Raw genomic sequence first — 22975 nt, 5'->3', positions numbered from 1 at the left:
TTTGGATGGAGTATTTTCTATGATTTTTTTATGATTCCATTATAGCTCCTTTGTTGCATTAAGTTCTGACTCTGTTTTCTTACATTAGTAATTGCTTTGTGACTTACAGCATATACCTTTAAATTATCAAAGATTACCTTCAAGTGAGATTATACCACTTCACATATCAGCCTTCCAAGAGTACGTTCATTTCTCCCTTCCCAGGCTTTGAGCAACTGTTGTCACACTTTTCATGTTTTATAAATCCCATAGTACATTGTTATTATTTTCATTTTGTTCTTTTAAAAAGTTTTAAAAGAAATAAACCTTGCCTATTTACCCATGTAGTTACCATTTCCAAAGTTCTGCATTCCTTTGTGTAGACCCCTATTTCCAGCTGATATTATTTTCCCTCAGCCCAAAGGACTTAGTAGACAACATGTCCAGTAGTGTGGATCTGCTGGATTCTTTCAGCTTTTGTATGTCTGAAAAAGCTTTATTTCATAGTCATTTTTTTTGAAAGATATTTTTGCTAGGTGTAAAATTCTAACAAGACTTATTTTTTCCTGAGTCATTTACTCCACTAATTTATCACTTACACTGCTTCCTACAAGAAATACATAGTCACTCTTATTTTATCTGTGTATAACATGTCTTTTTCCTTCTAGCTGCTGTTTAGACTGTTTTTTTAATTTTTTTTTAAATGTTTATTTTTGAGAGAGACAGATAGAGTGTGAGTGGGGGAGAAGCAGAAAGAGAGGGAGACACAGAATTTGAAGCAGGCTCCAGGCTCTGAGCTGTCCGCACAGAGTGTGACACGGGGCTCAAACCCACAAACCGTGAGATCATGAACTGAGCTGAAGTCAGACACTCAACTGACTGAGCCACCCAGGTGCCTCAAGACTTTTTCATCACCAGCCTTGGGCAATCTGGTTATGATGTACCTTAGTGTAATTTTATTCATATTTCTCATGCTTGGGATTCACTGAATTTCTTGAATCTATGGATTTATAGTTTTCACCAATTTGGAAAATTTCCAGCTATTATTTCTTCAAATATTTTTTCTGTCACCCCGCCTCTGCAATTTCTCTCATCTTCAGGGACTCCAATCACATTTAAATTAGGCCTTAAGTTCCACAGCTTACTTCATGTTTAATACTTTGTTTCTTTGTTTTCCTTTTTTTCTTCTTTTACGTTTGCATTTAATTTTGGACAGTTTCTACTGCTATGTCTTCAAGCTTGCTAATTTATTATTATGGAATGTCTAATCTGCCCATTAAACCCATTCAATGTACTCTTCATCTTAAAAAGTTCAGTTACAGTCTTTTATATCTTCTATGTCTCTCAATGTTCTGAAATACAGAATAGTTATAAAAACTGTTCTAATGCCCTTGTTTGCTAATTAGAACATCTGGGTCAATTCTAGGTCAGTTGTAATTGATTTTTCATCTCATTATATAGGTCCTATTTTCCTGTTTCTTTGTATACCAGATATTGTGAATTTACCTTCTTGGGTACTGGTTATTTTTGTATTTCCATATTCTTGAGCCTTGCTTTAGAACTACATTTCTTCAAAAACAGTTTAATCCTTTTAAGATTTATTAGGTGGGACCAAACACAATCAGGTCTATTTAGTCTAGGGCTTCCCATTACTAGAGCAAGACCCTTCTGAGTATCTATGGCCCCTTAAATTATGAAGTTGTGGGAACAGGCACTGTTCCTGAACCTGTGTAAGCAACTGGTAATCCATGTAGACAATTCTTCTTCCAGTCTCAAATAATTTCTTCACATGCATGTGCTGACCAGTAAGTCCTCTTCTGAGAGTTGAGGGGGATCCTCTGCAGATATCTGGCACGCTTTGTGTAGCTCTCACCTCTCTAGCACTCCATCTTGTAAACTCTAGCTCCCTGGGTCTCCCTGTATTCTCAGATCTGTCACCTCACTTCTAGGCTCAGGGTGCCTGGGTGGCTCAGTGATTAAGGGTCTGACTCTTGATATTGGCCTGGGTCATGATCTCAAAATTTGTGAAATCAAGCCCCGTATCGGGCTCTGCACTGACAGCGTGAAGACTGCTTGGGATTCTCTCATTCTCTCTCTCTTCTCTCTGCCCCTCCCCTGCTTGTTCTTGTGCTCGCTCACTGTCTCGCTCTCTCTCTCTCTCTCAAAATAAACATTTAAAAAAATTTTTTTAAAGAAGACTTCTAGGCTCCACCTGGGTTCTTGCTCCCTCCCCACAGTCTGGGACAATCATAGGGATTATTTCATTGTTTCTCATCTCTCAGGGATCACTGTTCTTGATTGCCTGATATACAAAGCACCAAAAGCCATTGCTTCATATGCACTGTCCAGGTTTTTGGTTCCAGCCTGGAGAGTAAATCAAATTCCTGTTATCCCATCCTGGCTGGAAACGAAAGTCTATGCTTTAAATCTTTTTCCTATTTTTAGTAGTTTGACTATTATGTGACGAGGTGTGGTCTTCTACATATCTGTCCTGCTTACAATTCACTGTAAGTTGATGTCCATTATCCATTTTTCAAAACCCTTAGCCTTAGTGTCTGCAGCTGTTGCTGAAATCTTTGTCCACATTTTTAGCCTCCTGGCTTCTTCTAGATTTCTTAAAAGTCTTATCCTGTGCATGTGCAGGTTAAGATTTGCTAAGTGTCTCAAGGAAAAGAGTACGTCCAGTTTTTGAGTTATTATTCCTGTTGTTCCCTCCTACCTGGGATTTAACTCCTCAAGTTCTAGGTTCTCATGCAATTGTTAACCCAAGCTCTGTCCTCTGCCCAGCAGCACTGCTGGGACTCTACTTCTTGTACTATGAAGTGACAAATGCCTTTCAGAGAAAGCCAGAGTAAACGCGGAGTTTCTTCTTTTTGCTTCCCTTCTCTCGGGGACTGTGGCCCCTCAATCAAGTCTGGCCACCATGACTGCTACTAGTTCTTTTAAATAGCTATCTTAGGGGCACCTGGGTGGCTCAGTCGGTTAAGCATCTGACTTTGGCTCAGGCCACAATCTCAGTTAGTGAGTTAGAGCCCCGCGCCGGGCTCTGTGCTGACAGCTCGGAGCCTGGAGCCTGCTTCAGATTCTGTGTCTCCCTCTCTCTCTGCCTCTCCCCAGCTCACACTTTGTCTCTCTCTCTTTAAAATGAATAAACTTCAAAATAAAAAAATGTTTTTAATAAACAGCTGTTTTATATGGTCTGTCAAGTTTTATACTTGTTTCTGTGGGAAAATCAACCCAATATAAGCAATTCCCTCATGGCTATAACTAGAAGTCTCCAGACAGTACATTTTTATCTGAGGTCTTCAAAACAGCAATAAACTAGTAATATTATTAACTTTTAAATGATTAAATGAAGCAATCTTTGCTCTTCTTAAAACAATTTTTAGGGCGTCTGGGTGGCTTCAGTTAACGGTTAAGTGTTCAACTTCGGCTCAGGTCATGATCTCACAGTTCGTGAGTTCAAACCCTGCATTGGGCCCTGTGCTGTCAGCTCAGAGCCTGGAGCCTACTTTGGATCCTGTGTCTCCCTCTTTCTCTCTGCCCCTCACCTGCTCTCTCTCTCTCTCTCAAAATAATAAATAAAACATTAAAAAAAATTTTAACAATTTTTGAATCCTCAATTAGTAAGCAGAAATTTGAAAGTAATATAAATAAAGGTACTCAGAATTAATTATATTTTATGATTCAGATTACTGGGAAAACTCTATATGTGATTACATATGCTAAAAAATACAGTGAGATGCCAACATCTTAAAACTCTGTACTATAAAAACATTAAAATTCATACAAAATCAGGTACCTGGTCATTTTAAAGCTTTATAATATTAGAAATAAATATTATGTAATTAAAAAGAAACATCCAAACTAAAAACCCAAAAAATAAGAAAAATAACTTTAATAAAATTCAAGTAAGAGAAAAAGAATATATCCTTTTGATGATTTAGTAGTATATACTGGTGTTTGGGGCTCTTTGAAGAAGAATCCATCCTCTTCTAAATGTAAATAAAAGCTTATGCATGTGTAAAGTTCAGATATCTTTTTAGAAAAAGCTCCTAACACCAAACATGAATGAAGACCAAAGCCTAACTAGAGAAAGTAACTCACTAGAAATGCCTCCTACCAAGAAACTTAAAAACTAAATGAGTCACTAAGATAGGTACTGAAGGGGGGTTAGGTCTGCAATTACCTTCCAGTCCTACAGATGGCAGGTGCCATGGCGCTGGTACCGAGTGGTAGACGAGGAAACAGGCCAGCATGCTTAGCTGAGACTCCTCAAAGGGCTGCCCGTGGAGGTAAGCGTGCACACACACGTCACCCCCGGCTGTGAGAGAAACACAAATGGAACTAAAGCAACTGACGGCAGAACTGAGAGGCTAAGGAGTGCCTTCCTTTTATTATTTTGTCATCCAGAACTCATGAAGCACTTACTATACACTAGCTGGGCATTAGAGCTCCAGTGGTAAAGCAGTTAGAGGGCATGTCACCACAGAGTTTGGAGGGTTGTAAGGGACAGTGACATTTACAGAAATAATGATACAAATAAATGTGCAATGAGAAATTGGGATGAGTGCTATAAAGATGTAGTGGTCACTGAGGTTGTCTCTCCAAACACCCATCTTACAGCCCTTCCGTCCAGAATACATTTGTGGGGACTGACTTCAGCTCCAGAACGGGTCAGATTTCTCAAACTCTGAATGCACACCAGAATCACGTGGAGGGCTGATTAAAACGCAGATGAGTGGGCCTCATCCCCAAAGTTTCTTAGATGGGGTCAGAAAAATTACATTTCTAACAAGCTGTCAGGTGACGCTGCCATGGCTCCAGAGACCACACTTTGAGAACCACTGGTCTTGGTCCACAAGGCAATCCCACTCTTAACACAGTGATTGATTGGCTTAGGGACCAGCAGACCTAAGCTTTCCAGCAAGACACATTCTTTTCCACAGGGACTGACTGCGGAATGTGCATGAGCTCCAATTCAAGCCAGAGACCGAGGAGATGCTTGACAATATGTCTGCTAGAGGCTTTTGGGAAAGTGATTTCCTCATTGTTATGGCAAAGCTCCCAGAAGGAATTCTATTCCTCCTCTGTGCAAAATACTGACCTTGAGGCAAGAAACAGCCATTTTATTACTATAAGAAAAAGCACCCGGAGGATAAAGCCATGGCACAGAGTATAAATAATGGAACCTCAGAGAAATGGAGCTGAAGCACTAGCATTAGATGACCCTTAGCCCACCTTACTTGTGGATTTCCAATAACAAAAGCTTATATGTGTCCTTACTGTTTAAGCCAGGTTGAGTTAGGCCTTCTGTTACTTATAGACAAAGGCATTTTGATACATAAAGAAAAGGAGGAGGAAGAGGGGGGAAGGGAGGAAAGAACAGGGTGTAGGAGGGAGGGAGGAAAGGAGAGAGAAAAAGAGAGAGAAATAAAGATGGCAGGAAAGCTGCCTAAAGTAGTATGGTCTTAGAAGGCCTACGTGAAAGGGGCACTTATATTGAGGCTATAAGAATAAATGTAAGTTGAGTAGGCACAGAATAAAAGAAAGCAGCATATTTAACAGAGCTACGCAAAAGAAAAAACCATAAGAGACTACTATGAGTAACTACATGCCAACAAATTAGACAACCTAGAAGAAATGGATAAAGGGCAAAGTCCTAGAAACATGGGTCTTTTAAGACTGAAACCTGAAGAAATAGAAAATCTGAATAGACTGATTATTGGTAAGGAGAATGAATCAGTAATCTAAAACCTCCCAGCAAGTAAAAGTTCAGGACCAGATGGCTTCCCTGGTGGATTTTACCAAACATTCAAACAAAATTCAACACATATTGTTCTCAAACCCTTCCAAAAAACTGGAGAAGGGAATGCTTCCAAACTCATTTTACATGGCCAGAATTAACTCAACATCAAAACCAAACAAGGACACCACAAAAAAAGAAAATTACAAACCAATTATCCCTAATGAACACAGATGCAAAAATCTGCAACAAAATATTAGCCAACTGAAGTCAACAATACATTAAAAGGGGTCCCCACCACACCTATGGCCAAAGTTTCAACAGACCTCACCAAAATGCTATCTCAAATGGAATATGCCATGGAAACCATGATGTTCAGGTTTCACAAGTTTGCTGGGGACAAAGGCAAAGGAGGACCTGAAAGTACTCATGGAAAAGGAGTTCTCTGGATTTTTGGAAAATCAGAAAGACCTTCTGATGATGGACAAATTAATGAAGGATGTGGACCAGTGTTGGGATGGTAAAGTAGGCTTCTAGGGCTTCTTTTCGCTGACTGCTGGGCTCACCATCACATGCAATGAGTATTCCATGGTATACGTGAAGCAGAAAGGAAAGAAGCAGGTAGCGTGAGCAGCCTGATGAGAGTTCTCTTAAAGGGTCTCTTAAGGAATCTGCCCCACAGCTTCCCCTTGTATAAGGGATTCCGTGAGCAGATCAGGACCCTCAGAAACTATACAAGCAAAATCCAACCCTCATTTGACAAGCAGTGAAAGAAAAGTCAGTGAAAGCTAGATAAGGTTTTGATTTTTATATTGTTTGTGTACAATATACACAATCTTACCCTCAATAAACAAATTCCTTTTTAGCTCCTCAAACACAACAACAACAACAACAACAAAAACAAAATACAATACTTTGGAAGTATCACATATATACTTTATATATGATCCTTTGGAAGGATCATATACACCACAATCAAGTGGGATTTATTCCAGGAATGCAAGGATGGTCCAACATCTACAAATCAGAGTGATATAGCATATTAACAAAATAAAGGATAAAAATCACATGATCTCAATAGATGTCAAAAAAGCATTTAACAAAATTCAGCATCCATTTATGACAAAAACACTAAACTAAGTGGCTAAAAAGAAATGTACCTCAACATAATAAAGGCCATATATGACAAAGCCATAGTTAACACCATACTCAACACTGAAAAGCAAACAGCTTTTCATTTAAGATAAGGAACAAGACAAGGACGCCCACTCTTGCCACTTTTTATTCAACACAGTAGTAGAGGTTCTACCCATAGCAATTAGGCAAGAAGAAGAAATAAAAGGCATCCAACCTGGAAAGGAAGATTTAAAACTATACTACAAAACTACAGCAATCTAATAGTTGGTATTAAATGCATAAAAGCACATAGATCAACAGAACTGAGAGCCCCAAAATAAACACATACATATAAGGTTAATTTACAACAAAAGAGTCAAGAATATACAATGGAGGGGTGCCTGGGTGGCTTAGTCGGTTAAGCGTCTGACTTCGGCTCAGGTCATGATCTCACGGTTCGTGGGTTTGAGCCCCACATCAGGCTCTGTGCTGACTGCCAGCTCAGAGCCTGGAGCCTGTTTCGGATTCTGTGTCTCCCTCTCTCTCTGACCCTCCCCTGCTCCCGCTGTCTCTCTCTCAGAAATAAATAAAACATTAAAAAAAAAAAAAGAATATACAATGGAGTAAGGATCCTCTCTTCATTAAAGTGGTGATGGGGAAAATGGATAGCCACATGCCAAAAAACGAAAATGGACCATTTTACACTATAAACAAAAACTAACTCAAAATGTGTTAAAGACCTAAATGTGAGACCTGAAACTATAATACTCCGAGAAGAAAACATAGGTAGTAAGATCCTTGACATTATTCTTTGGTGTTGAATTTTTGGAATGACTCCAAAAACAAAGGCAACAAAAGCAAAATTAAACAAGTGGGACTATCTCAACTAAAAAACTTCTGCCCAGCAAAGGAAACCATCAACAAAATGAAAAGGCAATTTCCTAAATGGAAAAACATATCTGCAAATCATATACCCAATAAGGGGTTAACACCCAAAATACAAGAAAAACAAAACATCCTCAACAGCAAAAAAAAAAAAAAAAAAAAAAAAAAAATCCAATTAATGTGCAGGGGATCTAAATAGACATTTTTTTCCAAGAACACATACAGAAGGCTAACAGATTCATGAAAGATGTTTAACATCACTAACTATTAGAGATATGCAAACCACAATGAAGTATCACCCCACACCTGTTGGAATGGCCATTATGAAAAAGACAGGAAATAATAAATGTTGGAGAGAACATGGAAAACAGGGAACCCTCTTGTACTGTTGGTAGGAATGCAAACTGGTGCAGCCACTATGGAAAACAGTATGGAGGTTCCTCAAAACATTAAAAAAAGATCTATCATGTGATCCAGCAATCCCACCGTGGGTATTTATCCAAAGAAAACAGAACCACTAAACCAAAAAGACACTCAGTTCATTGCAGCATTATTTACCATAGCCAAGATATGGAGGCAACCTAAGAGTCCATCAACGGATAAAGATGTGGTATATATACACAAGGGAATATTACTCCGCCATACAAAAAAAAAAAAAGAAATCTTGCCATCTGCAACAACATGGATGGACCTTGAGGGTGTTACACTAAGTGAAATAAGTCGGATAAAGAAGGACAAATACATAGATTTCATGTATATGTGGAACCTAAAAAACAAAACAAAACTCGTATGCACAGAGAACAGAGTGGTGGTTATCACAGGGGAAGGGGGTTGTGAGATAGGTAAAAAGGGTGAAAGGTGTCAACTAGCACACTCGACTTACTATGGTGATCACTTTGCTGTATATACAAATATCTGATTATTATGCTGTACACCTGAAACTAATATAATGCATTCTATTGAAACCAATACAAAATTGGAATCAATTTTACCTCAATTTATAAAGTGACGATTCTTCACTAAAAAATAAATGCACATTTTTGGCAATCATACTGGCAAGTCAAATTTGGTAAAGAACAGTGTTATAAACCACCAAATGCCCTAAAAGAGCAATAAGAAAAAAAGGAATTCAGGGCACTATTTTAGAAAGTGCTCTAGTCACTGCCAAAGTTTCATTACTGACACAAAATGTGCAAATTAGACAATCTGAAAAGGTTAAAAGACATACTTCTTAGCAAGAGCAAAGGTCTGCTATGGGTGATCAAATGCTGAGCTGAATACAAAATGTCAAAACCTATATAATAATGTGTAATTTTCCCCCCAAAAATGAGATTTTTTAAAAATTTAAAACTACATGACCTTTTGAATTCAGAGAGAACGTGATAGAACAATGTAGGTATTAAACAAACACTTGGAGTGTGAAATTGTCGTTTTCCATGTATATCCCTCACAATCTGGTTTACAAATTTTTTTCCAGAAATGTATTTCCAATATTACAGTAGATAGTTTGTATCTTAATTATATTCAAGCACAGTTAATATAACAACTGTCAAGATAGTAATCTACTGGTTACTAACAGCTTTAAAACATCAAGAATTGTTACTACTTATGTTACCACAGTTAGTATTTACCCAAAACTGGATGCTGTCAGATATGTATCAGAAGGTATCTGAACGAACTGAAAGAATAAAAAAGACCAAGGAGTTGACTAAAAATCAATTTCAGACATCTATCACACACCAGACAGGTCTCCACAAATCAGAAGGCCACCACTTGCCTCATATGTGGTACAATTACTTCTACATTATTAGCAGTAACTTCACCATTCCCCTGCAGTCACAAGTCTGTACTTCTAAACCCAGTCACCTGATGTCCCAGGTTCCCACTGACTGACTCACAGAGCTGGTAAAACAAACATTCACTCTAAGCACATATCAAGTTTTCAGTGTACATACAGTGGAGGTACAAGAAAGGGAAGAAAACAGCTACTGATTTCACAAGTAGGTGACAGGCTACACCCCTAAGAAAGCAGAGAGAGGCGCTGGAAAAGAAACAAGATCTGATGCTAGAAAAGCTAAAACAAGTTTATAAGTGTTAAGTGGTATTTAAAACACTACATATATATATATCACACACACATACATACACATGCACGTGCATGTGTAATATATATGTGTGTGTATAATAGACACGCACGTGTGTGTGTGTGTGTGTGTGTTTCCTCAATGGTGTATTAAGCAGAGTTAAATATACTTTTTAAAGAAGCTGCAGTAAATAATCAGAGTCCAATTCATGACTGAAAACATTAAATCTATAACCGTTCTAGCTTATACTCAGATTTATCTTACTTACCAACAAAAGAAAATGTCACAACAGAAAAGCCTGAGTCCAGATGCATCTTAAAAGCACAGGGCACAATGCTATTATTACCTTGTAGCCACTGGTCCAGAGTATTATCAATAGTGCACTTTACAACCGGGAGGAACTCAGAGTTCATAAAGAGCCCCCGCTTAGGGTGGTTCTGCAGCCGCTCCTGATGGCTCCTGGAGCTGAAAAACTCTAACACCAACTTTATCTGCCAAAGTTCAGATGTCTCAGACATCTCTCTTCTTCCTAGTCTTCTCATAGCCTTGAAGACACAAAAGGAAAAGCAGTCCACTTCTTGTAAGAAAGAGTGCAGGAGTCCTGCCTCTTCCTCAGAGTTGTATGACAGTATTTTTTAAATGTGGCTCCTAGATCAATAAGGGGTAGAGGGGAATCCATTTCATGCTTTGATGCCATCTGCCCCACAGAAGAGCCCTCCACTGGGTGCAGATACACATCTACTCTCTTCAATACAATCCCCACATAAATAGCTTTCAGGTAAAAGCAACAATGGAAAATGAGCTCATTTTTGCCTCAATAGCTCTGAAAAATGAAAAGCCCCCAGGTCTGCTGCCAGTGGGTACAATGACTTGGCCAGGATCAGGTCAGGGATCCCAGGGCTCAGAAGGCAAACCCACTACTACTAATAATACTGCTCTTGGGACCCATCTGCAAAGCCACCACGGCTGCAAGCAGCAGAGATCTGTAGATACCTGCACACGACTGTGAATGGATAACGGTTCAGAGCATAAAAAGGGAATGCACAACTCATTACTTGGCTGCTATACACAGAGGTGCTGTGAGAAAGCAGTGTCAGTGTGGGTATCATATAATCATACTTTTCAATTAAAAAATGTGGACAGATAACCAGACAATAATGTCATTCTGGGCCCATCTGGTTATATTAGAAGGTGCCTTTTAATTAAGAATATTACTTAACAGAATGTGATTTGCAGGTTTTAGGGAATTATCCCCTGCCTAGATGTCAGTTTCCCTAAATGTATTTTGTCGTTACAGATTATTTCCTTTGGCTTTAAACACTGAGTCTCAAATACTTATCTGTGAATTCATCACATCATATTCACTTAAAGAATTGTTTAAAAACACAGACCTGGACCTCATCCCAGAAATTCTGATTCAGTAGATGACATAGAATGGGATTTGAAGATCTGTATTTTTAAGATTCCTCATATAAATTTAAGACAAGTTAAAAAAAAAAAAAAAAAAACTACTGGCTTAGCTTAACTGTAATTTTGGGTCTGAAAGTCATATGACATAAGTAACCTAAACTGATAAATTGGTCTGATCCTTTAGGGACATTATTAAGCATTGTTTTCTACATTACAACTTTTAGGCTCTTTTAAAACAGCAGTAACACAAAAGAAAGTTAAAAGTGAACTCCAGTTTCCTAAATTACTACATACTGATCCCATAACCTCTTGCAAGGTGAATCACCCAGGCATAATTTCACATTACTGCCATCACTAGGGCATTGTTTGTTCACTTCCTGTTCACTGGCATATTCTTTCCATGAAGAGGCTTTGTGAGGAAGGAGGTAAGAGACCACCCAAGGATGCTGGGGGAGAAAACGGGGAAATGTTCTCTTCCCCTGCTAATCAGGGGAAGAGGAAAAAAGGGAAGAACGAGGACCGAAGAGTAAGACAGCCCACTAAGGGGCATTTCTGTCATCATCAATTCTAAGCTTTGTTTGCTACATATAGAGCTTTCAAATTTTATAGGGTTTCCCTTTTGTGAATTTCTAAAAGCAAATGAGAAACCAAAAAGATGGGACACATAGGGAACCTTACCTCGTTCTTCAGTTATGTTACTTACAATACAGTATAAATCTCACCAGAATTAGAACGTATTTTGGCCATACCTGATCCATTGCTATGTATGCAGGCAACATCTCTGGGGTCTCCTGAGTGACACACTCATAGAGTACTGAAGAAAACAGATCCAGAATTTCCTGTTTCTGTGGAAAATCAGAAACGTTTTAGAGCACATCAAGGTACATTCCAAAATCAATTCAAGATTGTATCCCAACTACTATGGCCCATTCTTCAGCGCTGCAGTCAATGACACAGGATAAAAGAGCTATCTCTTTATAAAATCATAGTGAATGCAACACTAAACACCAATAAAATACAATAAAGTCCCAAAGGACAGTTATGGATATAAGTACTGTGAGGAGAGGAAGGATCAGCAGGGGTAAATGAGCAAACAGGAAACCATGGAGAGATGACCTGGGTTAGGCTGGCAAGAGCAAGATCCAGAAAGAAAACCTAGCATCCACAGATGCAGCAGAAACACTGAGCAGAACAGGCATGGAACAAGCCACGGCCAAATCCACCCAGGCTCAAGGGCAAGCACAGACTTCCAGCAGAGTCCTGTGGCCTCGAGTGCATGCCCAGCCCTTCCTAGCTGTGTGGTCTCGGGCATGTGAGATCTCTGAGTGGGATTTCTTCATCTGTAAACCAGGAATGATAAAGTACCTACCCTCAGAGTCAGAAAAATGAGAAAATTACATAAAGTACTGAGCAAAGTATCTAGTAAATAGTACAGACTCAATATGTTAAAGAGATTTAAGTTATCTCATTTGACCCTCAAATCAACAATGTAAGGTAGGTTCTACCATAATCCTACTTTTTGAAATGAGGAAACTGCATCTTGGAAGGTTAAAAATTTTCCCAGAGCCACATGCACTTATAGGCAACAGGCCACCAGTCCCAGATAGCAAATTCCTACATCCAAGCATTGCCATCTGCAATGAAAGATTAAATAACATATGCACTGGGCACCTTTGAATTCCTAAGAGAACAACAGTTTTCTGACCAACAGAAAAACGTGTCATAAAATACAGAGGAATAATAAGAATATGTAAGAGAAAGGTAAGAAACACTGAAAATAGCAATCAGTACAAGAATGCATGTAAGAAAATATCACCTATTGAAATTACTGTCTTAGAAATTTTAAGTTGCTTTACTTACACACACACACACACACACACACACAGGAATATTATTCAGCCATCAAAAAGAATGAAGTCTTGCCATTTGCAATGACATGGATGGAGCTACATTGTTCTATGCTAAGCGATATAAGTCAAAGACAAATACCATATGATTTCACTCATATGTGGAATTTAAGAAACAAAACAGATGAACATATGGGAAAGGGGAGAAAAAAGAAGAAAAAGGAAACAAACACAAGACACCCTTAACAACAGAGAACAAACTGAGCGTTGATGGAGGGAGGTGGGTGGGAACAGGCGAGGAGGGTGATGGGTATTAAGGAGGGTACTTGTGATGATGTACGTAGTGATGAATCACTGAATTCTACTCCTGAAACTAATATTGCACTGTATGTTAACTAAAATTTAGATAGAAAATTTTTTTAAATAAAAGAAAATTGAAAAAGGAAAAAAAGAAATTTTATGTTGTTTCTTCTATCAAGGTGGGAAATTACCGAATTTAATAGTTTTAGTCTATGAAAAAATGCGTATTTGCCAAGCAAAAATCATCCAACGTACCTGAGGTATATCATCAATCCCAAAGACAGGTCCAGATGTTACAGAGCTTTACAGTGGTGTCCTCAAACAGTGACAAATTACAGTCTAACAGCTAAGCAAAACATATGATACACACCTGACCCATGTTCACAGTTGGTTTGCAGAAATATTCAGCAAATGACAGAAGTGCTGGATCAGAAGTGAATGCTGAAATTGTTTCTGGCTAAAAAACAAACAGCAACAAATATAAGTGAGATATCAGAGGTTATTTTCCTTACTGCTCAAATTATAATATATGCAGCTGTAAGAAATCTACCTCATTATTTTCACACAATGTTCCCATAAAGCCCAAGGTTGTATAAACTTGATAGAGCTTCACCAACCTATTCTGCTAAGAAGTTACAAGAAGCTTTTCTGCACAAGCCAAATATGAGCTACTGATTTATCAAAGGCCAATAATAAATAAGTCTTTCTCACACAATTTGCCCCAAAAAGGCTCTCCGCTCTCCTTCATTAACTAACTGAAAAACAAATAAGAAAGTAGAACTGTTACTGAAAAGGTAAGGACAAAAGACTACCACTCAAGCCACTTACAAATAGGTAAAGACTGGATATTTCCACTTATATGAGGATCCTAGAATAATCAAATTCCGAAACAGAAAGCAGAATGGCAGGTGCCTGGGGCCGGGAAGAAGGAACAAGGAGCTGGGGTTCAATGGGTACAGAGGTTCAGTTTACACAATCAGAGAGTCCTGCAGACAGATGGTAGTGGTGACTGCACGACAGAGTGAATGGACCGATACTACTGAACTATATACACTTTAAAAAAGGCTGTGATACAAATTTTATTTGTATTTTACCACAAAAAAAAAATTGGACAAAAAAAGAATATCACTCCTGGTTCAAGACTGAAAATGGAATATAAAAGTATTAAGAAGTATTACCATTTCCCATTGAGGTTTATATTTACTTCTGAATTCCCAGCAAGCAGGAAATTGAGATGTCTTTCAATATGTAATTTCCCAATTCAAAATCAAGTGTAAACTTATCTATTTTCTTTATAAATTAGAGTCTTTTAGATGGGCTCTAATTTATATAAACAATAGTGCTTAAGTTAAACAGCATTCAAAAATCCTTCAAAACTATTTCATAGACAACCTATCAAATACTGCCGAACAAAATACACTGATGTCAACTACATCTCTTTAAACCCTAGGAACTATCATAAAGGCTCGGTCATAAGTAACTGGCTCAAAATGAACTGTGTGTTCAATTAAAATAAACACTATCTCCTTATGAGGGAACACAAAGAATGCTAATCCAGTCCTCAGATCACCACTCAGCCAGTACGCCAGCCACATTTCTGCCTCTACAACTACCCTCCAGGGGTCCCAATTGCTTTAAACAGCCACTCGATAGATCTTCAGCAGGAACACATTTGCTCAGGGAATTCCTGAAAACTACAGTTAAGCTGAGACATTTATTTCACTGTTAGATGGCAGAGCACATTTCTAGCATGGGGAACTTATCTGAGGTCTGGAGTGTAGAATAAAATATGTACTGACCACTAAGGCAATGAGATTATCTCCACTCTTACTTCAACTGCTTTTTCATTCTAAATAGACTTGAATTAGCAGTCAAGTACTATGAGAATCATAGAGCAAACTGATAAAATAAAGCTGTCATCACTTTATCGTCACCAAGATTTAAGCAACAAACAGGGGATGGGAGTTAAAAATGAAACTAGTGCTACCTTACAAAAAAATTTCTCTCTTTCTGCCATGAATTAGGCAAGTCTTAACAATGTGAAGATTAATAAGTAAAACTATTAAACTAAACATTTTTATAGTGTTGAGATATACTGTCCCTGCTGCTAAATGTAAAGCATCCTTAGAGTTCTGGCAGGTGGCCCACATTGTACCGCGGTTGCCACATGAAACAACAGACCCACGGCCGTTCAGTCTTGACAATCTGCAGCAACGAGACAGAGCAGATTCGCCTGAACGGTACCATAACTGTCATCACACTAGTACATGTTTTGGGTGGACCAGTGGGATTTGTAATTATTCCCTCTCACGCTTGAGCTTTTAGGCAATCAATACTACCTTGAAGGCTCGAGCTTCAGAGTTCCTGTTAGCGACAGTCTGGGCCAACAAACTTTGCCACCCCATTGGATCTTCCTTATAGGAGAGCTGACCCGCTCGGAGCTTAACATACAGAACCCCATCCTTAGAAAGGATTGATCTGAAAGAAAACAAGAATAAATTTTATAGGACATATTATTTACAGTTCTCAGCTGGAAACACCATGTCTCCCCACACCATGGTCAGAGGAGAGGACGTCTTTATCATTTTCCAGTAAGGTATATGATTATTTACTGTGTCTAAGTCAAATGAGTCCCTACGAGAAAGCCAAAATAAAGTTCTACTTTTCTTTGGTGTTGAGGTTCATGGAACTTGTTCAGTAAGAAGGGGCTCTGCTCAAGCGTGAACTTCAAAGGCAGTATTTTATCTGACACCTCTTCATATTCCCTTTACTCTCTAGCACTATGAGTGGGGCACTGGAAGTACTAAGTATCTGTTGACTGGTTTGCAGCAGGAAAAAAAATGCTGCAAACCTGAAAAGAACAATATAGAAAACAGCTAACATATTGATAGTTTAAGGGAAAAATAAGTTGGGCCCAAACCATAACAATTTTTATGGGCCTGTTAAACTTTCTGGAAGTTTAAACCCCTAACTTATATGCTACTTGATACACAATATTAACACTCTGTTCATTAAATTACTTACATATGACTATTTCCACCCAAAAGCAATCTTTCATAATTTTAATTTTATGAGAACAATCCAACAAAAGAATGGTAAAAAGATGCAAAAGATGTGGTCTGACAAACATCAATGGCTATAAATTCCTTTTGTAGAAAATGACACACATGCCAGCCTTATTTTTTTTTCTAGCACTACTTTCTTACACTGATTCCCTCTCATTACTGCTACAATGGACAATTCCATTACCGTACTAACTTACGTCACTTCAAGTTTCTCACTGAGTAAACATAACTGTTTTCTAAACTTCATCTCCTAATACAAACTCTGTTTCAAAGTTAGAGACCACTTTATTCAAAATATACTCTACATACTGTCCTGAACGAGATCAAAGGGTGACAAGGACCATTCCAGGAAATAATCTGCAATTTCTGCCTTCCCAGATACTTCTATTCACTTCACAGATACATCTAAGAAATTCAATATACTTACTTCAAGTGTTGTGTTCCCTTGCTTAAATCTATGAGCAGTTCCCAGTATCGTGGCCCTTTTACTTTAATCTGCCAAGACAAATGTGAACACAGTCAATCCAAAGCTAAAAAAGTGCCAGTTTGACAAAATGAAACCCATGTTTCTCAGAGGAGAGAAAACAACTAGGCTAGAAAGAGTCATTGAAAAGTTAACAAGATCCATGTCCAGACATAAGTGTCTGGGAATCCAGTTCTGAGGCCATCTAACCTAGTAGTAAAGACCTCCAAGTAAAGACTTTCTCTCTTCCTCATGACAACTCCTGGGGCTGCTTTCCGATTTCCTACAGAAGATGGAGAAAGCAGAGGCTTTTCTTAGCTACCTCTGATGCTCTACTGTTCTAGCTGAACTGATCCCTTGCATACATCTCCCTAAATCACATCGCACTTACCTGCTTTAAAAGGTGGAGTTCTGGAAGAAGGGTAGGGGCCATCAATTCTTCTTTGGTTTGTTCATACCACTGAGTACCCTTTACAAATGTAAAAGAACAGCTACAGTTCACTATGTAGTTATGGGAAGCTACAAAGAAACAGCATCTCCACTCTGTCCTTCTTCCCCACAGTTTGTACAGATTGTCAAATGGCATAAAATGCCGTAAGATATCAAGTCTTAAAGGGCTAAGTGTACAGTCCTTTGCCGGACCTGTATCACCTTATATCAACCACTTCGAACTTTGCACTTTACATTCTAGCAGTGCACTTCTGAGGCCTCTGGGCTTTTGTACACGTTGTCTTCCCTACTGGGAACATGCCCCTGCTCAGGTGGCCCAAGCACTGTGTCTACCATGACAACTTCCCCAATCCTCAACAGCTGGATGGGTCATTTCTCCTCTGCTCCCCCTGCATTCTACACATACCCCCAATTACCACTCTCTATTCTTACTGCATCCATGCCTGGCCACCCAATGGGCAGAAGTTCCTGAAGGAATATGACAATTTAATTTTTGCAGCCCAGAGTCTAGCATAGTTTTGATACAAAGTACTTAATAATATCCTGAGTGAAGGAAGGACAGATACATGACTTACTTATATAATCTGTGTATCTAAATCAAAGATCTCTCACCAACTATATGATCTTGGGCTTTAAAACACCCTGCAAACAAATCTAAGAATAGTTCTAATTAACTCTTCTTTAGAACACGGACATTTCCAAACGCCAGGCTGTACGGACAAAAGAGCAACTGATGACCTCTAAAATATCACTCTCTGAGACTATAAATAAGCCCAAATGGCCCGGCAGGATGTACACAAATTTTAGAAGCTTCAATTTTCATAAGAGGTTAATTCAGTACTGCCATCTTTCAAAGGACAACATATTTGAAATATTTTGAGTTGCAAAGCTGTATCAGTGGTAGCAAAATTACAAATAAATGCAAGGAGGAAGAATTACCTTATAGGTCACTTCTAAGAGGGCATAGCAGGGCATGTTTGTATCCACATCCACAGGCACCAGAAGCCTGGGTTCAGCAGCCAGCACGTACAGGTGCCGCAGAGCCTGGAGATGATACCTACCCACAGAAAGCACAGGGAGGAGGTAACAAGCAGGGGACAACAGTGTGAGCTCTACGACCTGCTGCTGTGACTCCCCCCACCACAAACCATAACAGAAGCTGGGGTACTATCTTCTCATGACAGCAATCCTAAAGGACGACAAGATTCAGTTAAAAAGTAAGGGACAGATTCTCTTTAAAAAATTACAAACACACGATCCTTGGTCCCAGAATTCCTTACGTGCAGTTTCACAACTGAGACGTTTTATAGATAAGGAGGTAAAAATTCTCTTAACATGAAAATAATTCATCACTTATAAAATGTCTCAAATAATCCTTTTCTGCCCCACACAGGCATCTTTTTACCTTCCAAGGGACTTATTTCTAGCTATTTGGTTTTTTGGCTTCAGGATTGGTAGAAGAGGGAGAAGGAAAGCTCTTCTACATACATATACTTGTACACAAATGCATACAGGAATCTAGGACACCAAAACTAACGGGTGAGATTACGATAATATTTCTCTTTCTGTGTGCTTTTCTGAGTTTTCAAAAATATTTTTTTAAACTTTAAAATTTATATTTCAGCATTCAGACACAAAAAAGGTTTTAAGATGGCATTTTAAGATGCCGTAAAAGGATAAACTGAGACTTCAAATTTTTCTTTTTAAATTTTAGTTACAACAATAGCCTCCCTCTTCTCACCCAAACCTACACTTTCCTATAAATTGATAAGAATTGAAAGCAACTCAAAGCCAGAAAAAAATGATTATTTATCAGTTACATAAAAGCTCCTGGTGCTTATCACTAACTTGCTTTGTTTAAAATAGCTAAACTTAACATGGATGGAACTTGAGGGTGTTATGCTGAGCGAAATAAGTCAGGCAGAGAAGGACAGATACCATATGTTTGCACATATAGGTGGATTAGGAGGAACTTAACAGAGGACCATGAGGGAGAAGAAGGGGAAAAACAGTTGGGGAGAGGGAGGCAAACCATGAGAGACTCTTGAATGCTGAGAACAAACTGAGGGCTGATGGGGGTGGGAAGGAGGAAGGATGATGGGCATGGGGGAGGGCACTTGTTAGGATAAGCAATAAGTTAGAAACCAACTTAACAATAAACTAAGATAGCTAAACCGGGGGTGCATGGGTAGCTCAGCTGGTTAAGCATCAGACTTCGGCTCAGGTCATGATCTCACAGTTCGTGAGTTCAAGCCCCACGTCAGGCTCTGTGCTAACAGCTCAGAGCCTGGAGCCTGCTTCTGATTCTGTGTCTCCCTCTCTCTCTGCCCCTCCTCTGCTCCCACTCTGTCTCTGTCTCTCTCCCCAAAATAAACATACACTAAAAAATTTTTTTGTTTAAATAGCTACACGAAATTATTCTCTGACCAGCAATATAGGAGGATAGCTCTCTGTTGTACCCTAACCAATAACTGGCTTTAACAATCCAAAAAGTCTTTCCTAAGTTGACCAGCAACTACTTGTCAGAGTTGCATTATTTTAACAAGAATATTCTTGTGCTCTACCTATCATCAAAGTTTGGACCTCAGATCAGCCCACTTATAAAACAGCTAACTTTCATTTATCACTGCAAACTACGTTACGCTATAGTTTGACTGTTTAGTTACTACAATTAATGTTCCATCTCTTGAAGCTTTTCTTGGCAGATGAGCTAAATACACTGGTCACTGCAGACGTCTCTGGAATATAAGGAGCTATTTTCTTCCCTTCCTCCATATCCAGTGGAAACCAGCTATGCCTGAAACTTCTGGGAAAAACTGAAGTGCTGTTGATGGTTCTTTGTCCTCTAAAATGCAGAACTTCTGTATTATCAGACCTTTTCTATGTGTGTGAGGTCCTACGTACGGCTCAATGCCACTTCTAATTTGTTTCTAATTCTTTCCTGCATTTTGCTTTTCATGTCCCTTCTATTTCATTCATACAAAACTTCTCAGCATGCAAGGTGCCTAGATGGACTAGTCAGTTAAGCGTCTGCCCCTGATTTCAGCTCAGGTCATGATCTCATGGTTCGTGAGAATGAACCCTGAGTCAGGCTCTGCATTGACAGCATGAAGCCTGCTTGGGATTCTTTCCCCCTCCCCTACACTTCTGCCCTTCTCCGCTTCCACTCACTGTCTCTGTCTCAAAATAAATAAAATTAAAAAAAAATTCTCAGCATTCATGTAAAAGAGGGAAAAAAAAGAGATTCATATAGACAGTGGACAGTGCCACTAAATCAGACCAATTGCTCTCTTGGAATTAAACAATTACAGCACAAGATAGCACAGGGCAGAAGCCTTCAGCTTCTGTTGACTACTATCTTTTGCTTAATGAATTTTTCCCTAAAGATAAGTTTGTTTGGCCCACTTCTTGGTTTACAGCCATTCTACTGACTAAAGAATGGTGTAAGACTGATGGATCAGTCCAGCAGCTGTCCAAAGTTCTCTTTTGGTCTAATATTTACAGAAACTTTTAAAAAGATTTAGTCAGGAAGATAAAGAAGTTGAAAAAGAAAATAAAGTAATTTGGAAATGAGTCCATGGAACCAAAGCACAAATTATCCCTTGGAGAACCTAGGAAAGATCACACTGAAGACAGAATCCCTAGACTCACCGGTTGTCAGTGCTGTGCGCTGGGAAGTGTGGGTAAAGGGCACAGAGGAGAGCAGCAATGGAAGAGTTTGATGTACTTAACGAGTACCTGCAAAACAAAGGCCAGAGTGAAGGACATTATTAATTATACTGTGCCAACTTCCAAGGCCTTCTTGAGAATCAGTACAGTAGAGCACCGTGGCCAGGCACACTGACAAAATGCCTCGATAAATACAAGTGTGTCAATGCTCTGTACATCTCACTTTTCAGTTAGTCTTTAAGCCATTTCAAGACCATCTACTATTGAAAGCAAAAGCAACATCTCACAAATGTTAACTTTCAAAACCTGGATTAATAGGCATGGTTTCTGAACCTAAAATATCACCATACCAAGGACCATTAATGCAATCCTAGAGATTACAGACACTGAAAAAGTCACAAATGAAGGCCATCACATCTTCTCCAGTTCTACAATTACCTGCTTAAAGAATAATAAACATGATTTTTAAAAATACAGGGTCTCAAACTTTTTTTCTGTTTCTGTAAAGCCTGAGCATTTCCTTAGAATGAAAGACAAAATGAAAAAGGCAAAAGTTATCATAGGAAGTTACAATGAATAGTATAAACAAGTATTCCTCAAAGTACAAATAGCTTTTTTTCTTATCAATACTATAAACTTACTTTTATAAAGGCCACATACTCTTAAAATTTTTTGAAATTTTCCTTATATTATTTTACTGTTGCTCAAACTCTGCATGGCAAACAGGCAGATCAGCCTAAAGTTCTAAAGTTTTTCTTACAAATATTTTGAAATAAAGATGGTACATCGGACATCATATAAAACCACTGCTATGGATAGAACTAAAGGGTATCATGCTAAGTTAAATTTATCAGTCAGAGAAAGACAAATATATGATTTCACTCATATGAGGGCTTTAAGATACGAAACAGATGAACATAAGGGAAGGGAAGCAAAAATAATATAAAAAAGGGAGGGGGACAAAAACATATGAGATTCATAAATATGGAGAACAAACAGAGGGTTACTAGAGGGGTTGTAGGATGGGGGATGGGCTAAATAGGTAAGGGGCATTAAGGAATCTACTCTTGAAATCACTGTTGCACTATATGCTAACTAATTTGGATGTAAATAAAAATATTAATTAAAAAAAAAGCAATGTTGGGGGCCTCTGGTTGGCTCAGTCAGGTGAGCATCAGACTTCGGCTCAGGTCATGATCTCTCAGTTTGAGTTCAAGTCCCACATCAGGCTCTATGCTGTGAGCTCAGAGCCTGAAGCCTGTTTCGGATTCTGTGCCTCCCTCTCTCTCTGCCCCTCTCTCAATCATGCTCTGTGACTCTCTCTCAAACATAAACATTAAAAAAAAATGCTGTTTCAGATAATATACATATATATTTTATTATGTGGCTCAGTCTGTTAAGCATCCAACTTCAGCTTAGGTTATGATCTCACAGTTTGCAAGTCTGAGTCCCAAACTGGGTTCTGTGTCATCGGCACAGAGTCAGCTTGGAGCTTACTTCAGATGCTTTGTCTCCCTCTCTCTCTGTCCCTCCCTTGGTAGCACACACATACACATGCTCTCCCTCTCTCCCAAAAATAAACATTTAAAAAAAGAGAGAATGAGGGGCACCTGGGTGGCTCAGTCAGTTGAGCATCCAACTTCGGCTCTGGTCATGATCTCACCACTAGTGGGTTCAAACCCCGCGTCGGGCTCTACGTTCACAGCTAGAGCCTGGAGCCTGCTTCGAATTCTGTGTCTCCCCCTCTCTCTGCCCCTCCCGTGCTCACGCTCTGTCTCTCTCTGTTTCTCAATAATAAATACATGTTTAAAAAAATGTTTTTTTAAAAAGAAAGAATGAGAGATGTAGGGGGTTACTTTGGAAGGAAATTAAGTTTACAAAAACCATAAAATAAAAAGAATTTTCACAGTAATATAGGGGAAGGGAAAAACAAGGAACTGTTGTTTAAAGGGGACAAGGCT

The 22975-nt window shown here is 38.8% G+C and overlaps 1 protein-coding gene and 1 pseudogene across 2 annotated transcripts in view; one reads left to right on the top strand and one right to left on the bottom strand.

Annotated features, from left to right (window-relative positions):
• The window catches only part of ANAPC1 (anaphase promoting complex subunit 1), a 98418-nt gene that overhangs the window by 1731 nt on the left and 73712 nt on the right, over window positions 1-22975 (bottom strand). For both annotated transcript variants that reach the window (XM_077773458.1, XM_077773457.1), the window contains 9 exons: window positions 20997-21083; window positions 18285-18402; window positions 17287-17364; window positions 16860-16927; window positions 15707-15845; window positions 13738-13824; window positions 11970-12065; window positions 10157-10355; window positions 4169-4303 (listed from right to left, as the gene is read on the bottom strand). In XM_077773458.1, the coding sequence (XP_077629584.1) occupies window positions 4169-4303; window positions 10157-10355; window positions 11970-12065; window positions 13738-13824; window positions 15707-15845; window positions 16860-16927; window positions 17287-17364; window positions 18285-18402; window positions 20997-21083 (1007 nt within the window). The remainder of the gene's footprint in view (window positions 1-4168; window positions 4304-10156; window positions 10356-11969; window positions 12066-13737; window positions 13825-15706; window positions 15846-16859; window positions 16928-17286; window positions 17365-18284; window positions 18403-20996; window positions 21084-22975) is intronic.
• Window positions 6061-6355, top strand: LOC144239396 (protein S100-A10 pseudogene; annotated as a pseudogene).

The sequence above is a fragment of the Crocuta crocuta genome, unplaced genomic scaffold, assembly GCF_008692635.1.
Source record: "Crocuta crocuta isolate KB4526 unplaced genomic scaffold, BGI_CrCroc_1.0 scaffold67, whole genome shotgun sequence".
NCBI classification, from domain to species: domain Eukaryota; kingdom Metazoa; phylum Chordata; class Mammalia; order Carnivora; family Hyaenidae; genus Crocuta; species Crocuta crocuta.
This window is presented reverse-complemented; position numbering and strand designations above follow the sequence as displayed.